The 18,251-nt window shown below is 40.6% G+C and overlaps 1 protein-coding gene across 46 annotated transcripts in view; it reads left to right on the top strand.

Annotated features, from left to right (window-relative positions):
- Window positions 1-18,251, top strand: part of SYTL5 (synaptotagmin like 5) — a 304,058-nt gene that overhangs the window by 161,608 nt on the left and 124,199 nt on the right. For 27 of the 46 annotated variants that reach the window (XM_085007654.1, XM_085007642.1, XM_085007635.1 and 24 more), the window contains 2 exons: window positions 14,791-14,906; window positions 17,738-17,843. In XM_085007654.1, the coding sequence (XP_084863780.1) occupies window positions 14,791-14,906; window positions 17,738-17,843 (222 nt within the window). Of the gene's footprint in view, window positions 1-14,790; window positions 14,907-17,734; window positions 17,844-18,251 lie in introns of all 46 variants that reach the window. The other 19 variants (XM_085007629.1, XM_085007646.1, XM_021079658.2 and 16 more) reach the window with 1 other exon arrangement.

An 18,251-nucleotide genomic window follows, 5' to 3' on the forward strand; every position in this document is an offset into this window, starting at 1 on the left:
TATATTTTCTAATTTCTAGTATCATCATTTTTTTAACTGTGAATTATTTATAATTGCCTTTCTTAATTTATAATTTCATGGGGCTTTTCTGTATCCTTTTTTGATATTGATTTCTAGCTTAATTCCACTGTGGTCAGAAAACATACTCTGTATGATTTCAGTCTTTGAAATTCAGCCCAGAAAATGGGCAGTTTTGTCATATGTTTCCTATTTCCTTGAAAGAAAATGATCTATGTTTATTTTATTGAATTAAATTATATTCGATATTTAATTAATTGTACTGATTTATGTCTTTTAATGATCTTTGTTAATTGTATTGTCCAAATATTCCATATCTACTGATTTTTTTAATCTACATAGTCTATCTGATATTGAGAGAAATATGTACTAACCCCTCTCAATAATGATTGAGGATCTTCTATTTTTTCTTTTAGTTTAATATTTGCTTTATATCTCTATATATATTGATTTAAAGTCTTAAGTGCTTAAATATTTAGAATTGTGAGATTTTTATGGATGTAAAGAAACCTTTATAATTATGAAAAGTCCTTCCTTTTCTCTAGTTATGATTTTTTTCCTTGAAGTTTACTTTGCAATTAGTACAGTTGCAACAGCTTTCTTTTGGTTGATGTATGTTTGGTAAATCCTCTTTATCCTTTGCTTTCAACCTTTCTGTGTCCTTATGTTTAAGATAAGTCTCTTATAAGCAGCATATAATTGCGTGCACACGTTTTAAATCTAATCTGACAATTGGCTTTTAATTAGGATATTTATTCCATTTGTAGTAATGAAATTACTCACATATTTTACTTAAAATCAACCACCTATTTACTCGGTCTCTTTCTGTCCCATCTATTCTGTTCTTTTAGCTCTACTTATTTGCCTTCATTTAGGTTGTCCAAGTATTCTATTTATCTCCTCTAATATTTATACATTTTTGGTCATTCATATAAAGATTATGCAAGAGATGATAATATACATCCTTGACTTGTTAAAACCCAATATTAATTAGTACCTTTGGTTGTTTCAAGACAATACAAGGACCATAAAACCCTTTAATTCCTTTTACTCCCCTCCTGATGCTACCACTGTATATTTTAAATATCTGCACATCTATCTATATCTAGGTACCCCTGTATATACACACACATGTATTTATACCTATAGATATATATTGTTTATCTTAGTTCATTCCAGAAGCTGTAACAGAATACCATGGACGAGGTAGCTTTTAAACAACAGAAATTTATTTTTTACAGTCCTGGAAACTGGGAAGTTCAAGATCAGGGTTCTGGCACATTTGTTATCTGGTGAGGGCCTGCTTCCTGGTTCAGAGACAGGAAGACAGGGCACATAGACAGGGCACATCTCACTGTGCCCTCACATGGCAAGAAAGGGCAAGGGAGCTATCGCCTCCCAAAGGCTTCACCTACAAATACCATCATTGGGAACTATGTTTCAACTTATGAATTATGGGGGGGGGAAACACATTCAATCTGTGCCATACTTAATCCCACAAGATATTACCATGTTATAGTCAGTATTCACTTAGATTTACTACATAGTCACCCTTTCTATTGCTCTATATTCTTTATTAGTACATCTCTGTGTTTTTATCTGGAATAATTTTCCTTCTGCCTAAAGGGTACCCTTTAGTGTAGTTCTCCTACTGATAAATACTCTCAATTTTTATTTTTCCTAGCATGCCTTTATTTCACTCTTAATTCCAAACATGTTTTTGCTGGTTTATTGAGTTCTAGGTTAGAAGTTATTAACTTTCAGTAATTTGAAGATATTATTCCATTGGTTTCTGGTTTCCAAGGTTTCTGTTAAAAATATCAGATGTCAATATATTAGTGCTCTTTGGAAGGAAATATTTTTCTTTGACTGCTTTTAATATTTTTACCCTTGCCATTGGATTTTTAACTGTTGCTATACCATAGCTAAGTGTGATTTTCTTTGTATTTATCCATCTTGGGGTTTCTAGAGTGTCTTAAACCTGCATCTATTCATGTCTTCTTGTCATATTTGAAAATTTCTCAGGTCATATCTCTTCACATATTGACTTTTCCCCATTCTCTCCCTCTTCTACTTTAGATACTCCAAATATGTATTTTACTTCAATTCAATACCTTCCATATATCTTTTATACTCCTTTGCATATTTTCTATACTTTTATATCTCTGAATTCATTTTGTGTATTTGTGTCTGGTCTACCTTTCAATTCACTAATCCTGTCTTTCTCTATGTCTGATTTGCTGTTAAACTCCTCTACTTAATTCATAGATTCAGTTGTCTTTTGCAATTTTAGAATTTTCATTTTGCTTTTGTCATGTTTTCTAATTCTTTGTTGACTGTCTTACTTTTATTGTAATTTCTTGTATAAATTACTTATAAATATTTTAAAGTATATGAATTAATAGCTTTGTTATCTGCATCCCTTATGAGACTGAGTTGTTTTCTTATAAACCTGGTAATTTTTGATTGATGAACCAACTATGGTTGACCCTTGAACAATACGGGGGTTTCAGGTACGACCCCTCCCCCTGCCACACAGTTGAAAATCAGTGTATAATTTATACTTAGCCCTCTGTATCTATAGTTTCATATCCCTGGATTCAACTAGCCATGGATTGTGTAGTACTCTAGTATGTATTTATTGAAAAAAATACAGGTTTAAGTGGACCTGTGCAATTCAAACTCATGTTGTTTAATAGTCGACCCTATTTGAAAAATTGTGAAGCTTTTAGTGAGATTGTATAAAAATATGTGTCGACTGAGAATGTACTTTTTTTTTCCTAGCAGGGAAATAGGATAGGGCCTCTGAATATTCAAGGTTACCTTAATCAAGTCAGGATTTGAGCTAATTTCACAATTGGAGCCTTGGTCCCCGAGAGGGAGCTGATCTGTTTTTGGATCACATTTTTTTCTAGAGAATAGCCGTACAAGGTCTCAACATATACCTGTTAGATAAGAGAGGCAATTGATTTTATGTATTATAAATAGTGGAAATAAGAACACTTAAGAGGTTAAAATGTGTGTTCATAGACTAGAAATGAATAAGTATCAAAGTTTGTTTTTTTCACCCACCTCTTTTCTTACTAGACTCTGCCAAGGTGACATTTCCCATTTCAGGGCAACGAAGAAGGAAATGGAATTTTAACAAATGACTGAGAGTCTGAGGACTTATAAGGAATTTCGCAAAAACGATTTCTCCAGTTCCTATCCAGTATTATTTTATTTCATCCCTAATATTTAATCATTTCCATTTTTTATTCCATTCCTGTTTACCTCTTCTCTACAACCTAGACCTTCGTTTGCTCAGACACGGGTAACTAGGGACTGTGACTCATGAGCCTTTCAATCAATCAGGAGTTGCCTCGGGCTTCTCTGTATTGGGAGAGGAATTTTGTCTTTAATTTCTAAATGCCACTTGTAATTACTGACGCATACTTTTCAATACAAGACCCAAGGGGTTGTGTATTCATGTATTGCTCATTGAAAGTTCTGCTATCACCTCATCTGCTAGTTAGTATTGATGGGAACTGCAGGTCTCATTCACACAGAATTTCCCTTAAGTCTTGTCAGATCAGCATTAGGTTATATACATAGAAACGTTTAATGTGTTATGTCAGTGGAATTTCGACGTTGTTTACAATTATGGAAATTAACCTACCCAAACTAATATAACCCCATCCTGTGTTTTTTCCCCCTTTACATTTATATGCTATATCCTTTACTTGTCTGGTTTATTATCTTTCTTCCTCCACTAGAATATAAGCTTCACAACCATGAGGGCAGGGATTTTCTCTACAATGTTCAATGAAGTAGTTCCAGTGCCTGAAAGAATGCTTATAGTAGGAACCCAGTGAATAGTTGTTAAATTGATTAGATGGATGGGTGAATAAACAAATGAATGGATAAATGATTAGATGGCAGGATCCCACTTAAAGCATTTCAGACTTAAGCAAGTTACGGAACAAATGTGGTTTTCTTCTGTCAGGAGCTTGGAATTAACACACACACACGCACACACACACACATGCCATGCTAAATACATTTGCCTTCTAAACTGAGTAACCTTCCCGCTGACACAGAAAGATATAAGACAAGTTGTTGTCAGAAGGGTATCAAAATAAACAATAAATTGAAAGTTCTGTGTCTTCCTTAAGAGGTATTAATGCATCAGTAGCAAAGTTCCGAATCACTTGTACTTCTTTTGTTGATATAACAGTGACTTAACAGTAAACCCAACCACCCACTTGTCCAATTGATCTCTTCTTTGACCCATCCATCCATCTTTCCTACAGCATTTATCACTAACCTGTTGGTAGTACTAAGGGGTAAGGATACAAAGATGACGAAAATATGGACTACCCTCAATAGTTTCATAGTCTAAGGAGGAAGATATCATTGTCCCATCAGTACAGAAAATTCCATATTCATGCAGTAAAATGTCCTGAGGAAGAAACAGAGCTTTCAGTGTGTGCTTCTTGTATCTCTGTTTGTTTATTTGCCACACCTGCAGCATGAGGAAGTTCCTGAACCAGGGATTGAACCCGCACCACAGCAGCAACCCAAGCCATGGCAGCCACGGTGCCAGATCCTTACCCCATTGCACCACAAGGGAACTCTAGCTTTTTATACGTCTTCGTCAGCAACTTATAGTTGTAGCTTCTGTGACAGCTGGAAATTTACATGATGAGTGTTTAATTTGATATAAACAACATCCCGCCTCATTTTTAAAGTTGAAAACAGAAACCATTATTTCTCCAATATTCCAGCTGCTAGTCTGTGTGATCTCAGAGATTATCTGTCAATGTTGGAAGTATCTTGTTTGCTATTCATGGAGTGGTTTTCGAAAAGGAAGCGTGAATGATATTTTATTGGCAGCGAACGCCATTTATTTGTTGCCAGAGAATGCCGCAGTGCCAGTGGGCTGTCTCAGTGTTCAATAGACCATAAAATTGAAATTCCCACCCTGACCTCTACGAGATGAGATGAGTCAGAAAGTGACTCATTCTCTAATCAGTTGGAAGCACAACCGTTATTGTCATTTACCTTGGATTGGGTAAAAGTAAAGAGATTTTATTGCTGCAGCACTGAAAACGATTACAGCAAAGCCTGATCGAGGGAGGTACCTGTTACAATGGGCTGAGCAGCCCTTGACATTTTCTCCAGCCCCTTCCGGTTCTAACAAGTTGGCTGCTGTTGGTCTGGTTTTAAAACCAGCTCTATAGAAACAGAATGAAAGGGACCCTGACACAGCCAGTTAGTTCATGTTGCTATCTTAATGAGACCTACAAAATTCCACATGATGATGTTAGCTGAGGCAGTCTTCATTCAACACAAAGACAGCCATAATGCTCCTTTTTTTCTAATTAGCACCCTGGTTGAATTCAGAAAGACCCAAAAGATAAAAGCACCCTGACAGGGAACCAAAAATTGAAATACTTCTACTATGATGTTGATGAGCTGATCTTATTTATATTCATGCCATGTGGTGACATTTCATGCTGCTCCGTGTCCTTGTGAGAGTCTTTGTCTTTTTAAAGGAGGAACCTGGAGTTTTTGCTCTTGATGAATTGGTCGCGATTACTGAAATAGATGAAACAGGAGTCTTGTCGGTATCTTGAAAGATGGTGGTATCTATCAGTGGCTGGAACATACACTGAGAGAGTGCGACAGGGAATGTATAATGATGTGTTATGAGAAAGGGAAATGCAGCCTCTGACATCTGGAAACAGGTCCGACATTTATATGACCCTTGATGGTGTTAGGTAGGCTGCGGAGTTCTCCTGGAGGATGAAACGACCTCAGGGCACCGGCGTCTCCCCAAGGTCGCTCTGCAACCACGATGAAGTCAAACAGCACAGGAACACTTCATAATCTTGTATAAGCACAGACCAAAACAAGGTGGCTGGTCAAGCCACAAAGTATGCAGCTTCCTCCTTTCTTGGCTAATGTGAGCCACCAAGTACTTCCTTACCGATCTTAATGCCTTTTTCTAGTCTGCCTGCCTTCTAGATAAAACTTGAGAGACCACTCATAGCATTGTCCCGGCGTCCTGATACCACCTAATCGAGAGCCAGTTCCTGTTGCCTTGCTCTCTCCCCCAAATTACCTAACATAACTCCCGCTCCTTATCCTAAGTCCTTTCAAACACCTTGTCTCTGGGAGCCACATGGTTCTTCATGGCATGTGTTCTCATTCATTGCAGTGAACAAAAATCTGAACCCGTTCAATCATAATTATGTCCCTCGTGATCTTTTGGCCTCATGGGTGTGGACAGTCGCCACGTAGTCATTTCAAAACCCCTCCTGGTTTAACACATTTCTGTAATCTAGTTACAAGGGCAAGATGCACCACAGAATAATCCCACAGTGACCCACAGATTTGGGGGGTGGTAGGAAGCTGTGTTGGGTGCCCTGACATGCTGTTTCCAATCATTCACTTGTTAATCAGATACAAGAGCCCTCCCCCTTTTTTGGAAAGCTTTATTCCCTGTGGTTTCAGATCTTAATACCTACATAGACTAGAGGGATTTTTTTTTTTAATGTGAAGATATCAGATATAAGAAGACATTCTACTTGTACTATTTAAACAATAATAAAGAATATCTGTATTCATCACCCATTTGAAGAATGTGAGCATTCTTGGAGTTCCCAGTAGGGTGCAGCCAGTTGAGGATTCGGTGTTGTCTTGGTGACGGTGTGGGGTCCATCCCTGGCCCAGCACCGTGGGTTTAAAGGAACCAGCATTGCCGCAGCTGCAGCTCAGATTTCATACCTGGCCCAGAAATGTCCGTATGGCACAGGTGTGGCAAAAAAAAGAATGATAGCATCCTTGTTTTGCATTTTTCATTCCCTCGCTTTATTATATGCTTTTACTGTACTTGGCTGTACCCTTAAGTAATATTTTTTCTAACTTTTCATTTTTGAGTTTTATAGAAATGGAAATTATACTATGTACACTGTGAATTCTTGCAACTTCTTTAGCTCAACCTTTTGGGTGCACTCTATCCATATTTATGTGAATATCATTCCATTCATCTTCACTATAATGTATCTATCATCTGTGTATATATATATATCATATATATCTATTCTCATCTATCATCCTATAATGTATCTATTTTTATGTTGATAGATATTTATATTACTATAGTTATATAGTGGTACCAAAAACATGCTGCTGTGATATTCTTATATATAACAGCCTAACAAACATGTAGAAGAAGTTCTCTAGGGTAGGATTTTTTAAACTGTGGGTTATGACCCATTGGTGGGTCATGACCAGCAGTTTTTTAAAAAGGAAATAGACTAGAAAATGTCAGTATACATATAATTATATATATATGTAAGTATACATATATATGTCTATGTGTATTTATTTTCTGAATTGTGCTATAAAACATTTTTTTTTTCTTTCTGATTCCCCCTTCCCCTACCCCCCACCTTGGGTAACCACAAACTTGGTCTCTTTTTCTATGAGTTTGTTTGTTTATTTTTTGAAGTCTAATTGACCTACAGCTCTATGTTAGTTCCTGGTACAGAAGGTAAGGCTGGTTACCATCTGTCACCATACAAAGATAGCACATTATTATCGACTGTATTCCCCATGCTGTACATTTCATCCCCTTGACTCATTTGTTTTGTAACTGGGAGTTGATATCTCTTCATCTCCCTCACCTAGTTCACTAGTCCCCTCACCCCCTTCCCTTCTGGCATCCAGCTGTGACCTCTGCCTAAATGTTTAAGAAGACTCTTCTAGGGAGTGCACCCAGGACTGAAACTGTAAGGCAAATGCTATGAGCATTTTCAGCAGTGTAAGATAATGTTAAATTGTTTTGTCTTGTTTTTTTACAATCATTGTGCCAATTTAAACTCCACCACCATTGTATAAAAGTTTCCTTTCCTTTACAGTCTTATCAACACTTGGCATCGTGAAATTTTATTTTATTTATTTTTATTTTTTTTGGGCCACACCTGCAGCATATGGAGGTTCCCAGGCTAGGGGTCCAATCGGAGCTTCAGCTGCTGGCCTACTCCACAGCCACAGCAACACCAGATCCAAGCCACGTCTGTGACCTACACCACAGTTCATGGCGATGCCGGATCCTTAACCCACTGAGCGAGGCCAGGGATCAAACCCTCAACCTCATGGTTCCTAGTCGGATTCATTTCCGCGGCGCCACGACAGGAACTCCTGAAAAATTTTCATTGATGTCCAACTGGTAGCTGTAAGTGAATATCTTACTATGATTTTAATTTGAATTTTGCTGATTACTAATGAGGCAGAGCATCTTTTCATAGGTTTCTTGGCCATTTTTGGTTCCTTTTCTGGGATATGACTATGTATTGCCCAATTTTCTGTTAAGCTGTTAGTCTTTTCCTTACTGACTTGAAGGTGTTTCTTATGGCCCCCTTTATCTCTGGAAATGCTTTTGCCTTTAGTCTATTTTGTCTGCTATTAATACAATGCTATCATCTTTCTTTAGGTTAATGTTTACATGGTATCATATATATATATAATTTGACGCTTTTCAACCTTTCTGTGTCCATATGCTTAAGATGAGAGTCTATGTAGCATGTATACTATTGTTTTTTTTCAGGGTCACACCTGTGGCATATGGAGGTTCCCAGGCTAGGGGTCGAATCGGAGCTGTAGCTGTGGGCCTACACCACAGTCACAGCAACATGGGATCCAAGCCACGTCTGAGACCTACACCACAGCTCACGGCAATGCCGGATCCTTAACCCACTGAATGAGGCCAGGGGTCAAACCTGCATCCTCATGGATCCTAGTCGGATTCATTTCTGCTGAGCCATCATGGGAACTCCTGCATGTATACTATTTTAAATTATGTGTTAGATGTATCTAAATATTGGCTCTACATATATGCTACATGCATAATATATGTGTATGTACGTATACATGCTGTACATAAGTGCTATATATGGTTTTTAAAGTTTAATCTATTTTTTCTTAAACTATGGAGATTAGTCTACTTATATTCATTGTAATTACTATAATATTTGTATTGTGATTGCTGTAATATTTGCTTTTATTTATATCATCTGTAGATTGAAATACTATGTTTTTCTCATTCTATTTTATCCTTTCTCCTAGGCAGATAGTATAAGAGTTTTTATTTTTAGTGGTTATTTGTATTTAATTGTGAAACAACTATATGTAATTGCAGAAATCATTAGTTTTCCCCTTCTTCTAATCAGTAAAAGGAGCTTGATATTCTTACATTCGAAATGCCTTCACCCTCGCTTGTGTATACATTTAGTCCTATGTTTTAGACCTTGCTTATTTTCAGTTCCACAATTTAGATACAATTTTTGTTTTAGATCAACATTTGTTTAAATGTATCTACATGTTTTAGCAATTTCATTTTTCACCATTCCTTTTTCTTTCTTCATCTACTTTACTTCCTCTTGAAGTACAGTGTTTTTTTTTTGTTTTTTTTTTTGATGGCCACACCTGTGGCGTATGGAAGTTTCCAGGCCAGGGATTGAATCTGAGCTGCAGCTGCAACCAATGCCACAGTTGTGGCCACTCCATATCCTTTAACCACTGCACCAGGCCAGGGATCAAACAAACCCAAGCCTCTGCCACAACCTGAGCCATTGCAATTGGATTCTTAACCCACTGCACCACAGCAAGTATTCCTGAAAAATTTTTGATTTCACCCTTTTTCCTAAACAGTAGTTTCTCTGGATATCCAATTCTAGATTGATAGTTTTTTTTTTTTTTTCCTCGCTGGCTCCTGGATTTCATTATTTCTGTTGAAAGTCAACTGTCATTCTAATTATCATTCCTTTGTATGTAATTTGTTTTTTCCCCTTCTAGTTACTTTTAAGACATTCTCTTTATCTGTAGTGTTCTACAGTTTTACCATCGTATGTCTAGGGATTTCTTTTTACTTGACCTATTGGAAAGGAAGAAAGAAAGAAATATATGCCATCATCTCCATAGGGCCAGGGTCCTAGTTTGTCTTATTCATGTCTGTACTCTTAGCCTTAGCACAGGGCTTAACACATATAGGAGTGCAATAAATAGTTGATGTGTAATGAATAAATTTATAAATAATTCTAATTTGTTTCCTTATGAAAAATGAGAAATCTCATCTTGGAGTTCCTACCATGGCTCAGTGGAAATGAATCTGACTAGCATCCATGAGGATGCAGCTTCAATCCCTGGCCTCACTTAGTGGATCAAGGATCCAGCCTTGCCATGAGCTGTGGTGTAGGTCACAGATGTGGCTCAGATCTGGTGTTGCTGTGGCTGTGGTGTAGGCTGGCAGCTGCAGCTCTGATTCCACCCCTAGCCTGGGAACCTCCATATGCTGAAGATGTGGCCCTAAAAAGACAAAAAAAAAAAAAATTCGTCTTACTTCAGCATATCTAATAGAAGATGAAGGAGGAAAACAAACCTTTTGGTCATTCTTCTTTTTTAGGATAAGACTACCTGTGTTTCCTCTCTAAATCTCAGTAGAACGTAACTTGATTGATTGTAGATGTAAATAAGCTTTGAAGGCAAAATTTGAAGTCCCAGGAGTTTAATGCTAAAGAAAAGGAGGGCCTAGCAAATGCTGAATACTAGGTCATCTTTCATGGCAAATGACTCCCACTCACTTAATTTCAGTCAAACTCATTCTTCAGAGTGTGACGTGTATTGGAAACACAACGTCTTTAACAAGCCTGGTATTTCTGAAATGTTAGATTGATGTGGCAGAGAGGGATATCAGTTTCAGAGTGGGTGTCATGTTTATTTTCTTTCCTCTTTCACCCCTCCTTTATCCCTGTTACTTTACTCCCAACACAGACACACAAACACACACACACACCATCATCATATAAACATTATTCCTCGGCATCTGCAGATTTTCACGCTTCCTCGAAGCCTTGTTGCAGCTGGCAACTACAAGTTCTTTTTGGACAGTTTTGCTACATGCAAAGAAGGGCTGTCAGCATAAATCCTGTTTTTTGCCAGAATCCTTTTACAACTTCGGGGAAGTGATTTAACCTCTGTGAGCTTCGATTTCCTCCTCTGCCGATGGAGAAATCCAGCTGTTTTCTGGCTTAGAGTGAGGATTCTGGATATCCTGTATAAAGTGCCTGGCACATGACGGGGTGCAGGGCACATACCCACTCGGTGTTAGTTTCCTGTTCTTCTGCTGAGCCTTCCATTTACCTCCAGCACCTGAGAAGGTGGCAAAGGCATAATCCCAAGAGATTGTTCTGATGTGACAGAGTTCTGAAATGACAGATGACTCAAGGCCTTATCTGAGTCGAGCAAATAGAAGGATTACAGTTTACTGTTCTGACATGGATCGTAAGGGATCATGACTAACAATTCTGGGAAGATCTTGTTTGTGTTAGGTGTTGGCAGCTCTAGGTGTATGTGCTGAAGATGATATGGAGGCCGATTTCCTGGCACGCATAGACGTGATGTGGCCCACGTTCCCCTGTCATATGTGAAACTGCCACCGAGGTGCTGTCCGCCTCACCCTATATCCTAAAAGCATACCCAAAAAACCCCAACCTGAGACTTGGGCATGCCACTCTCGGGTGTTCTTTGATCACTGATCTGTATTATTCCCCTTTTTCTTTTTTCTTTTTTTTTTTTTTTTTTTTTTGTCTATTTTTTGCTATTTCCTGGGCCGCTCCCACGGCATATGGAGGTTCCCAGGCTAGGGGTCTAATCGGAGCTGTAGCCACTGGCCTATGCCAGAGCCACAGCAACGTGGGATCCGAGCCGCGTCTGCAACCTACACCACAGCTCACGGCAACGCCAGATCGTTAACCCACGGAGCAAGGGCAGGGACCGAACCCGCCACCTCATGGTTCCTAGTCGGATTCGTTAACCACTGCGCCACCACGGGAACTCCTTCTTGTTTCTTTTTGTGTAAATCCCTTGTCCTATTGCAGAGGTTAGCAAAGTTTTAAAAAATAAAATGCCAGAGAGTAAATATTTTAGCTGTAGTGATCTCTGGTACACCTACTCAAACTTGCAGTAGGAGCAGAAAAGCAGCCAGAGACAATACATAAACAAATGAGTGTGGCTGGGTTCCAATAAAACTTTCTTACTAGACACTGAATTTTGAGTATAATTCATATAATTGTCACATGTCGTGAACTATTCTATTGGTGCTTTTCCCCAACGATTTAAAATGTAAAAACCATCCCTGGCTTGTATGCCTTACAGAAGAGACAGTGGAGTCAATTCTATCCACAAGCTATATAGTTTGCCTACTTCTGCCCTCTTGCTCCTCTGAATTTTCCAACATAGGCAAATCATTTCCTGAGTTGAATATTAAAACAAATATCTTTCTTTTTTTTCTTCTTGCGGCTGCACCTAGGCCATTTGGAAGTTCCTGGGCCAGGGGTCGAATGGGATCTGCAGCCAGGGCCTACACCACAGCCACGGCCATGCCAGATCCAGACCTCATCTGTGACCTATGCTGCAGCTTGCGGCAATGCCGGATCCTTAACCCACCGAGCAAAGCTGGGGATCGAACCCGTGTGTCCTCACAAAGAGAACGTTGTGTCCTTAATCTGCTGAGCCACAACAAATCAAGGTATCAGCTAGCTGAGTTCTGGGAAGAATCCACTCCGATTTTAGTGGGCAGGTTCTCATTCCTTGTGGCTGTAGGACTGAGGCTCCCATCTCCCTGTTGGCTGTTAGTTAAGAGCCAGCCTTTGCTCCTAGAGCCCTCACTCTCTGGTCCATGCATGTGGACCTCTGCATCTCAGAGTCTCTTGTTTGTAATCTTTCTAAGTCCCCCTTCTGCAGCATCTCAGCATCTGACCACCTCCCCTTCTCTGACATCCTCCCCTCTCACTGCTTCCTTTGCGCCCACCCAGATAACCCAGGACCATGTCCCTATTTTAAGGTCAGGTGATGAGTAACTTCAATTCCCTCTGTACAGCTCAGCCCCTGCAGTACCTAGATTGGCATTGGATTGAGTAATTAAGGGACAAGAATCTGGAGGCAGCACCTTGACAATTTATAATTGCACATTTGCTACCCGAATTTCCAACATAAACAATGATATATGAGTCTATAGATCACTTGAGATATAGCCAGCAATAATTTAGCCCATCCAAGTATTTAGGTTTGGTATATTTTTTATAGCTTTGGAACTAATCCAGTAATCCTTGCTTCTCAACAGGTAATCTAGCCACTTGAGAGTAAATCTGAGCAGTACATACTATGGTCCTTCTGTGAATAATTTGCTCCAAGCATGACATTTTCATTTTTTTCCCCTAGTAGTTGAGCTGGATTTCGTAGATAACTTACCTTTGTTTCCTATGTTCAGAAATAGTATTTCAGGGGTTCCAGTTGGGGCTTAGCCGTTAACGAACCTGACTAGTATCCTTAAGGACACGGATTCGATCCCTGGCATCGCTCAGTGGGTTAAGGATCCAGTGTTGCTGTGAGGTGTGGCGTAGGTCACAGATGTGGCTCGGATCCCACGTGCCTGTGGCTGTGGTGTAAGCTGGAAGCTGCAGAGAAAAACTGACCTATTTTTCTGAAGTGATTTTTTTTTTTTTTTTTACTATTTAAGATCCGCTCATTAATTTCACAGTCAAATCAGTTACTGAATCTCATGGACTAGAAATCTCTATTTGACTCTAAGCTGCTTTTCTTCAGCCACCACGTCAGACTCATCACCGATCTTGCTGATTCTCATCCTCAGTGCCCTAAAGTATCTTTATCTTTCTTTTCACTCCTCACTCCCTTGCTATCCATCTTCATCGTTTCCTATGGTATCTGTTGCAATAACTTTCTCATTGGCCTGCCTGCTTCTGGTTTCTCTCCATTGCAGTGTTTCCGAGGTTATGTGATCCAACCTGAAATTTAGAAAACACTGCCGGAGTCCCCCTTACTTGCCAAATGGCATTCCAACTCCTTAGCATGACATTCAAAGATTTCCATTATGTGACCCAATCCTATCTTTCAACCTCATCTTCTATTACAATCCTCCATAGAGGGGGTGGGACAGTAGTAGTTCATGAACACGGGCCGTGTTGTAAGAATGGTAACTAGGCCTGTGTAACTGGGATAAAGGGTTTGTGTAATCATTGCAAATGGGTGTGATTGTTCAAAGGTCCTTCTTTTGCACCTTCAACATTCGATTGACTGTGAAAGGCAGACAGGTCCTTCTACCACCCATATTTTTAATTTAGCTCCTCCTCTCTGTTAGTCTTGCCATTGCCCTGGCTTGGGTCTTGCCATCCCTCTCCCGGACTGTTGCCATGGCCAACCGGTCTCTTTGCCCCATTCTCTCTTTACTCTAACCCAGTCATCATGGTACATCATGACGTCACCCTAAAATAGAGTCTGATCATGGCCCCTTTATAATTCAAAATCTTCATTTGTTTCCCATTGTTTCCACTACAGATTATCTACCCACTAATGCAGTGGTTAAGAACTTGAGCCATAGACCAGACTGCTTGGGATCGGATCCCGGCTTTACCTGTGTGGCACATCATTTTCTTGCTCTAAGTCTCAGTTTCTTCATCTCTAAAATGGGGATGATAATGTTTCCGAGGGCTTGTTATGTGGAAAAAATATATTAAGTACGAAAAACAGTGAGCAAGTACCTAGTACCTAGTACCTATTCAACTAATAGTAGCCATTATAATCACCATCAAATAATCCAAAGATGGAGATGGACTCTATAGATACCTGGCTATCTTTTACTTAATTAGGGATTTTTGAGAGTTTGTCCTTTGGCCAAGTTTTCTTACTGTTCTCTTCTCCCTTGAGTAGGCAGCTAAGGACTGTAACTGGCGAATGGTTTTTTGAAGAAAAAGCAAAGCGTTTCAAGCAAGTCAATGTCCTGGGCACTGATGTTGTCCGACAGTCCATCTTAAGACGAAGTCCGGGTAAGGAAAGCAGAACTGTTTTAATCTTGACCTTCGTGGGCTAAATAACCTCCCTATGTTATGTAGCATATGAGCAGAGTTGAATTTGCTGAATCCCTTAGGTCATTTCAAGACTCAAATAGCATGAAATCTGTATCTGCCGTTCAAGGCTTGTGGTTACCAGGGGGGAGGGGGAAGGAGGAGGAGGGACTGGGGGTTTGGGGTTCGGAGATGCAAACGATTGCCTTTGGGGTGGAGAAGCAGTGAGATCCCACTGTCGCGCACAGGGAACTATATCTAGTCACTAATGATGGACCATGATGGAGGATAAGGTGAGACAAAGAAGGTGTATGTGTGTGTGACCGGGTCACTTTGCTGTACAGTAGAAATTGACAGAACTCTGTAAACCAGCTAAAATTAAAATCATTATAAAAAAATCTACAGTTCATACAAGGGAAGAGGAAGTCGGAAGAAAATCAAATCCACAGTGATTTTTCATATATCTGACATGTTGAGATTTTCAGAGAAGGCATTTATCTTCATCACAGACAGTTCTTTTCCAGAATGCACTTTCAATATTTTACTGAACAGTTAAGAAAGGAACATAAAACAGATGAATTGCATGATTCACGTTGTGAAAGCAATCCTTGATTTTTCAACAGGCTATATTTCAGGTTTCATTTAAATGTTAACCTTTTCTGGGAGTTCCCATCGTGGCGCAGTGGTTAACGAATCCGACTAGGAACCATGATGTTGCGGGTTCGATCCCTGCCCCTGCTCAGTGGGTTAAGGATCCGGCTGTTGCCGTGAGCTGTGGTGTAGGTCACAGATGCAGCTTGGATCCCACGTTGCTGTGGCTGTGGCATAGGCTGGCAGCTACAGCTCGGATTCGACCCCTAGCCTGGAAACCTCCATATGCCGCAGGAGCGGCCCAAGAAATGGCAAAAAGACAAAATAAATAAATAAATGTTAACCTTTTCTAATCCGGTGATTCTCAACCGAGGGGTGACGTGATGTAGTGAGCCCCAGCCCCTCAAGCTAAGGGAGCTTTTAGAAATGCAAGGGGGTATTTCTGGTTGTCCCGATGACTGGCGGGAAATTAATGGCATTTAGTGGAAGAATTAATGGTGTTTAGAGGTACTTGATGGGCGGAATTAGACAAGACAGCTTCACTCAATGAAGAATTATAATGTCACCCAATGTAAATAACACCCCACCCTAAGGGACAGGTGCGGGAGGACAGATGGACTAGGGGTTTGGGATTGGCGTATGCACCCTGAGGTATACGGAACGATGGGCCAACAGGGACCTGCTCTATAGCACAGAGAGCTCTATGCAATATTCTGTGATACTCTATATGGGAAAAGAATCTGAAAAAGAAGGGACGTGCCTATACATGTATAACTGAGACACTTTGTTGTACAGCAGAAATTATCACAACATTGTAAATCACTATACTTCAATAAAACTTTAAAAAAAGAAAATACAGAGCTCCCGTCATGCCACAGTGGTTAACGAATCCGACTGGGAACCAAGAGGTTGCGGGTTCCATCCCTGCCCTTGCTCAGTGGGTTAAGGATCCAGCGTTGCCGTGAGCTGTGGTGTAGGTCGCAGACGCGGCTTGGATCCTGCGTGGCTGTGGCTGTGGCATAGGCTGGCAGCTACAACTCCGATTAGACCCCTAGCCTGGGAACCTCCATATGCTGCGGGAGTGGCCCAAGAAATGGCAAAAAGACCAAAAAAAAAAAAAAACCCACCTTGAGAATGCTATTCTGTACATTCAGACTGTAACTTAATTGGTTAAATATTGAGTGAAACTGTTGTTTAGGATCGTATTTCTTATGTATGCTATAGTAAAAGTGGAACAGGCATCTTTTGGTCTATTCCTCAGGTATCTCGTCTTTCGTGTACTGAAGACAAATGTCCTTATTTTTAGGTCTGGCGGGAAGGCCTGGGAGGCTTGGAACTGATTCCACTGCTACTTCTGGGTATCGCACTGACAAGGAAGGGCTTTCCCAGATGGGTCCCATCAGGTGGGATGCCACAGAGGGGCGGAGTGGAGTTAGACGTAAGCAGTTAGGGGAGTTCCCATTGTGGCTCAGCAGGTTAGGAACCTGACTAGTATCCATGAGGACTTGGGTTCGATCCCTAGCCTCGCTCAATGGATTAAGGATCTGGCATTGCCATGAGCCATGGCGTAAGGTCGCAGACACGGCTCGGATCCCGCCTTGCTGTGACTGTGGCGTAGGCCTACAGCTGCATCTCCAGTTTGATCCCTTGCCTGGAAACTTCTGTATGCTTTGGGTGTGGCCCTAAAAAGCAGGGGGAAAAAAAGAAAGAAGTAAGCCGTTAGCTATGGCTGCTTCCTCCACCAAAGCCTTAGCACCTTTGAGGGTGTAGACTGTCTCACCCGTCTATGCACAGGATCTATGCACCAGGGGCTCGCCCTCCCAGGAAGTCTGGCATTTGTGTTCCAAAACCAGACCTTCGTTTCTAGAACCCCCCACCAGTATTCAGCCTCTGGGGATTGGATATCGTCACGAACCCAGGCTCCTCCGTACTAAAAATATCTGTCGCAGGAAGATGTTTCTCCATCGCAATCACCTCTAGAAAGCTTATCTCAGCAAACCTCGCACAGATGAGTCCCTATCCTAGTCCTCATTTAACTCTGGAACACTTCACAGAGGAGACGGAACCGTGTGACTGGGAAACTTGGGATGGGAACGCCGTTGCCGAGTGTTTAGACTTGTCTCTCCTGTGCTAATGTCCGCACGTAAATGAAAAAGAGAAAATTGCTCTATTTGGGGCCATTTTGTATGTCTGTTTGTCTTCTGCTTGTTTTTAATGAGGAGCTGAAGAAACACAAAGCCAAGAGCAAACGCGCCAGAAGGCAGAAAAGTCCGACACTTCGCCTTCTGCTGGGCACAAGACCAGCCACGACGGACCCAGGAAAAGAGGGTAAGACAAAGCCTTTGCAAGGGACTCTGTGATCTTTATTCCAGCCACCTGCGCACTGAGACTCCTTAGTTTTTCAGATTGAATATCAGTTAAGTGACTCAGAGAAGGTCAGAGGCTTGCCCGAGATAACATTCCCTTCAGGATATGCAGTTTTAGTAGATAAAGGTCTCCTCTGACCTGTAAGATGTTTTTTTTTCATTTGACATATCTGATATTTTTTCCTATTTTTTTTTTTTTTTTGGCCATGCTCCTGGCATGCAAAAGTGCCCGGGCCAGGGTTTGAACCCGCTCCACAGCAGTGACACCACCAAATCCTTAACACCGCCAGGCAACCAGGGAACTCCTGACATATCTGATCGTGTACCAAGTGGTTCCTTGTACTTCTGGGTAGAAGGTTTCCTGATAGGG

This window comes from Sus scrofa, chromosome X (assembly GCF_054392235.1).
Source record: "Sus scrofa isolate SSC_HxYL_T2T_F1_AM1 chromosome X, Sscrofa_HxYL_maternal_Yorkshire_Landrace_v2.0, whole genome shotgun sequence".
Taxonomy (NCBI): Eukaryota; Metazoa; Chordata; class Mammalia; order Artiodactyla; family Suidae; genus Sus; species Sus scrofa.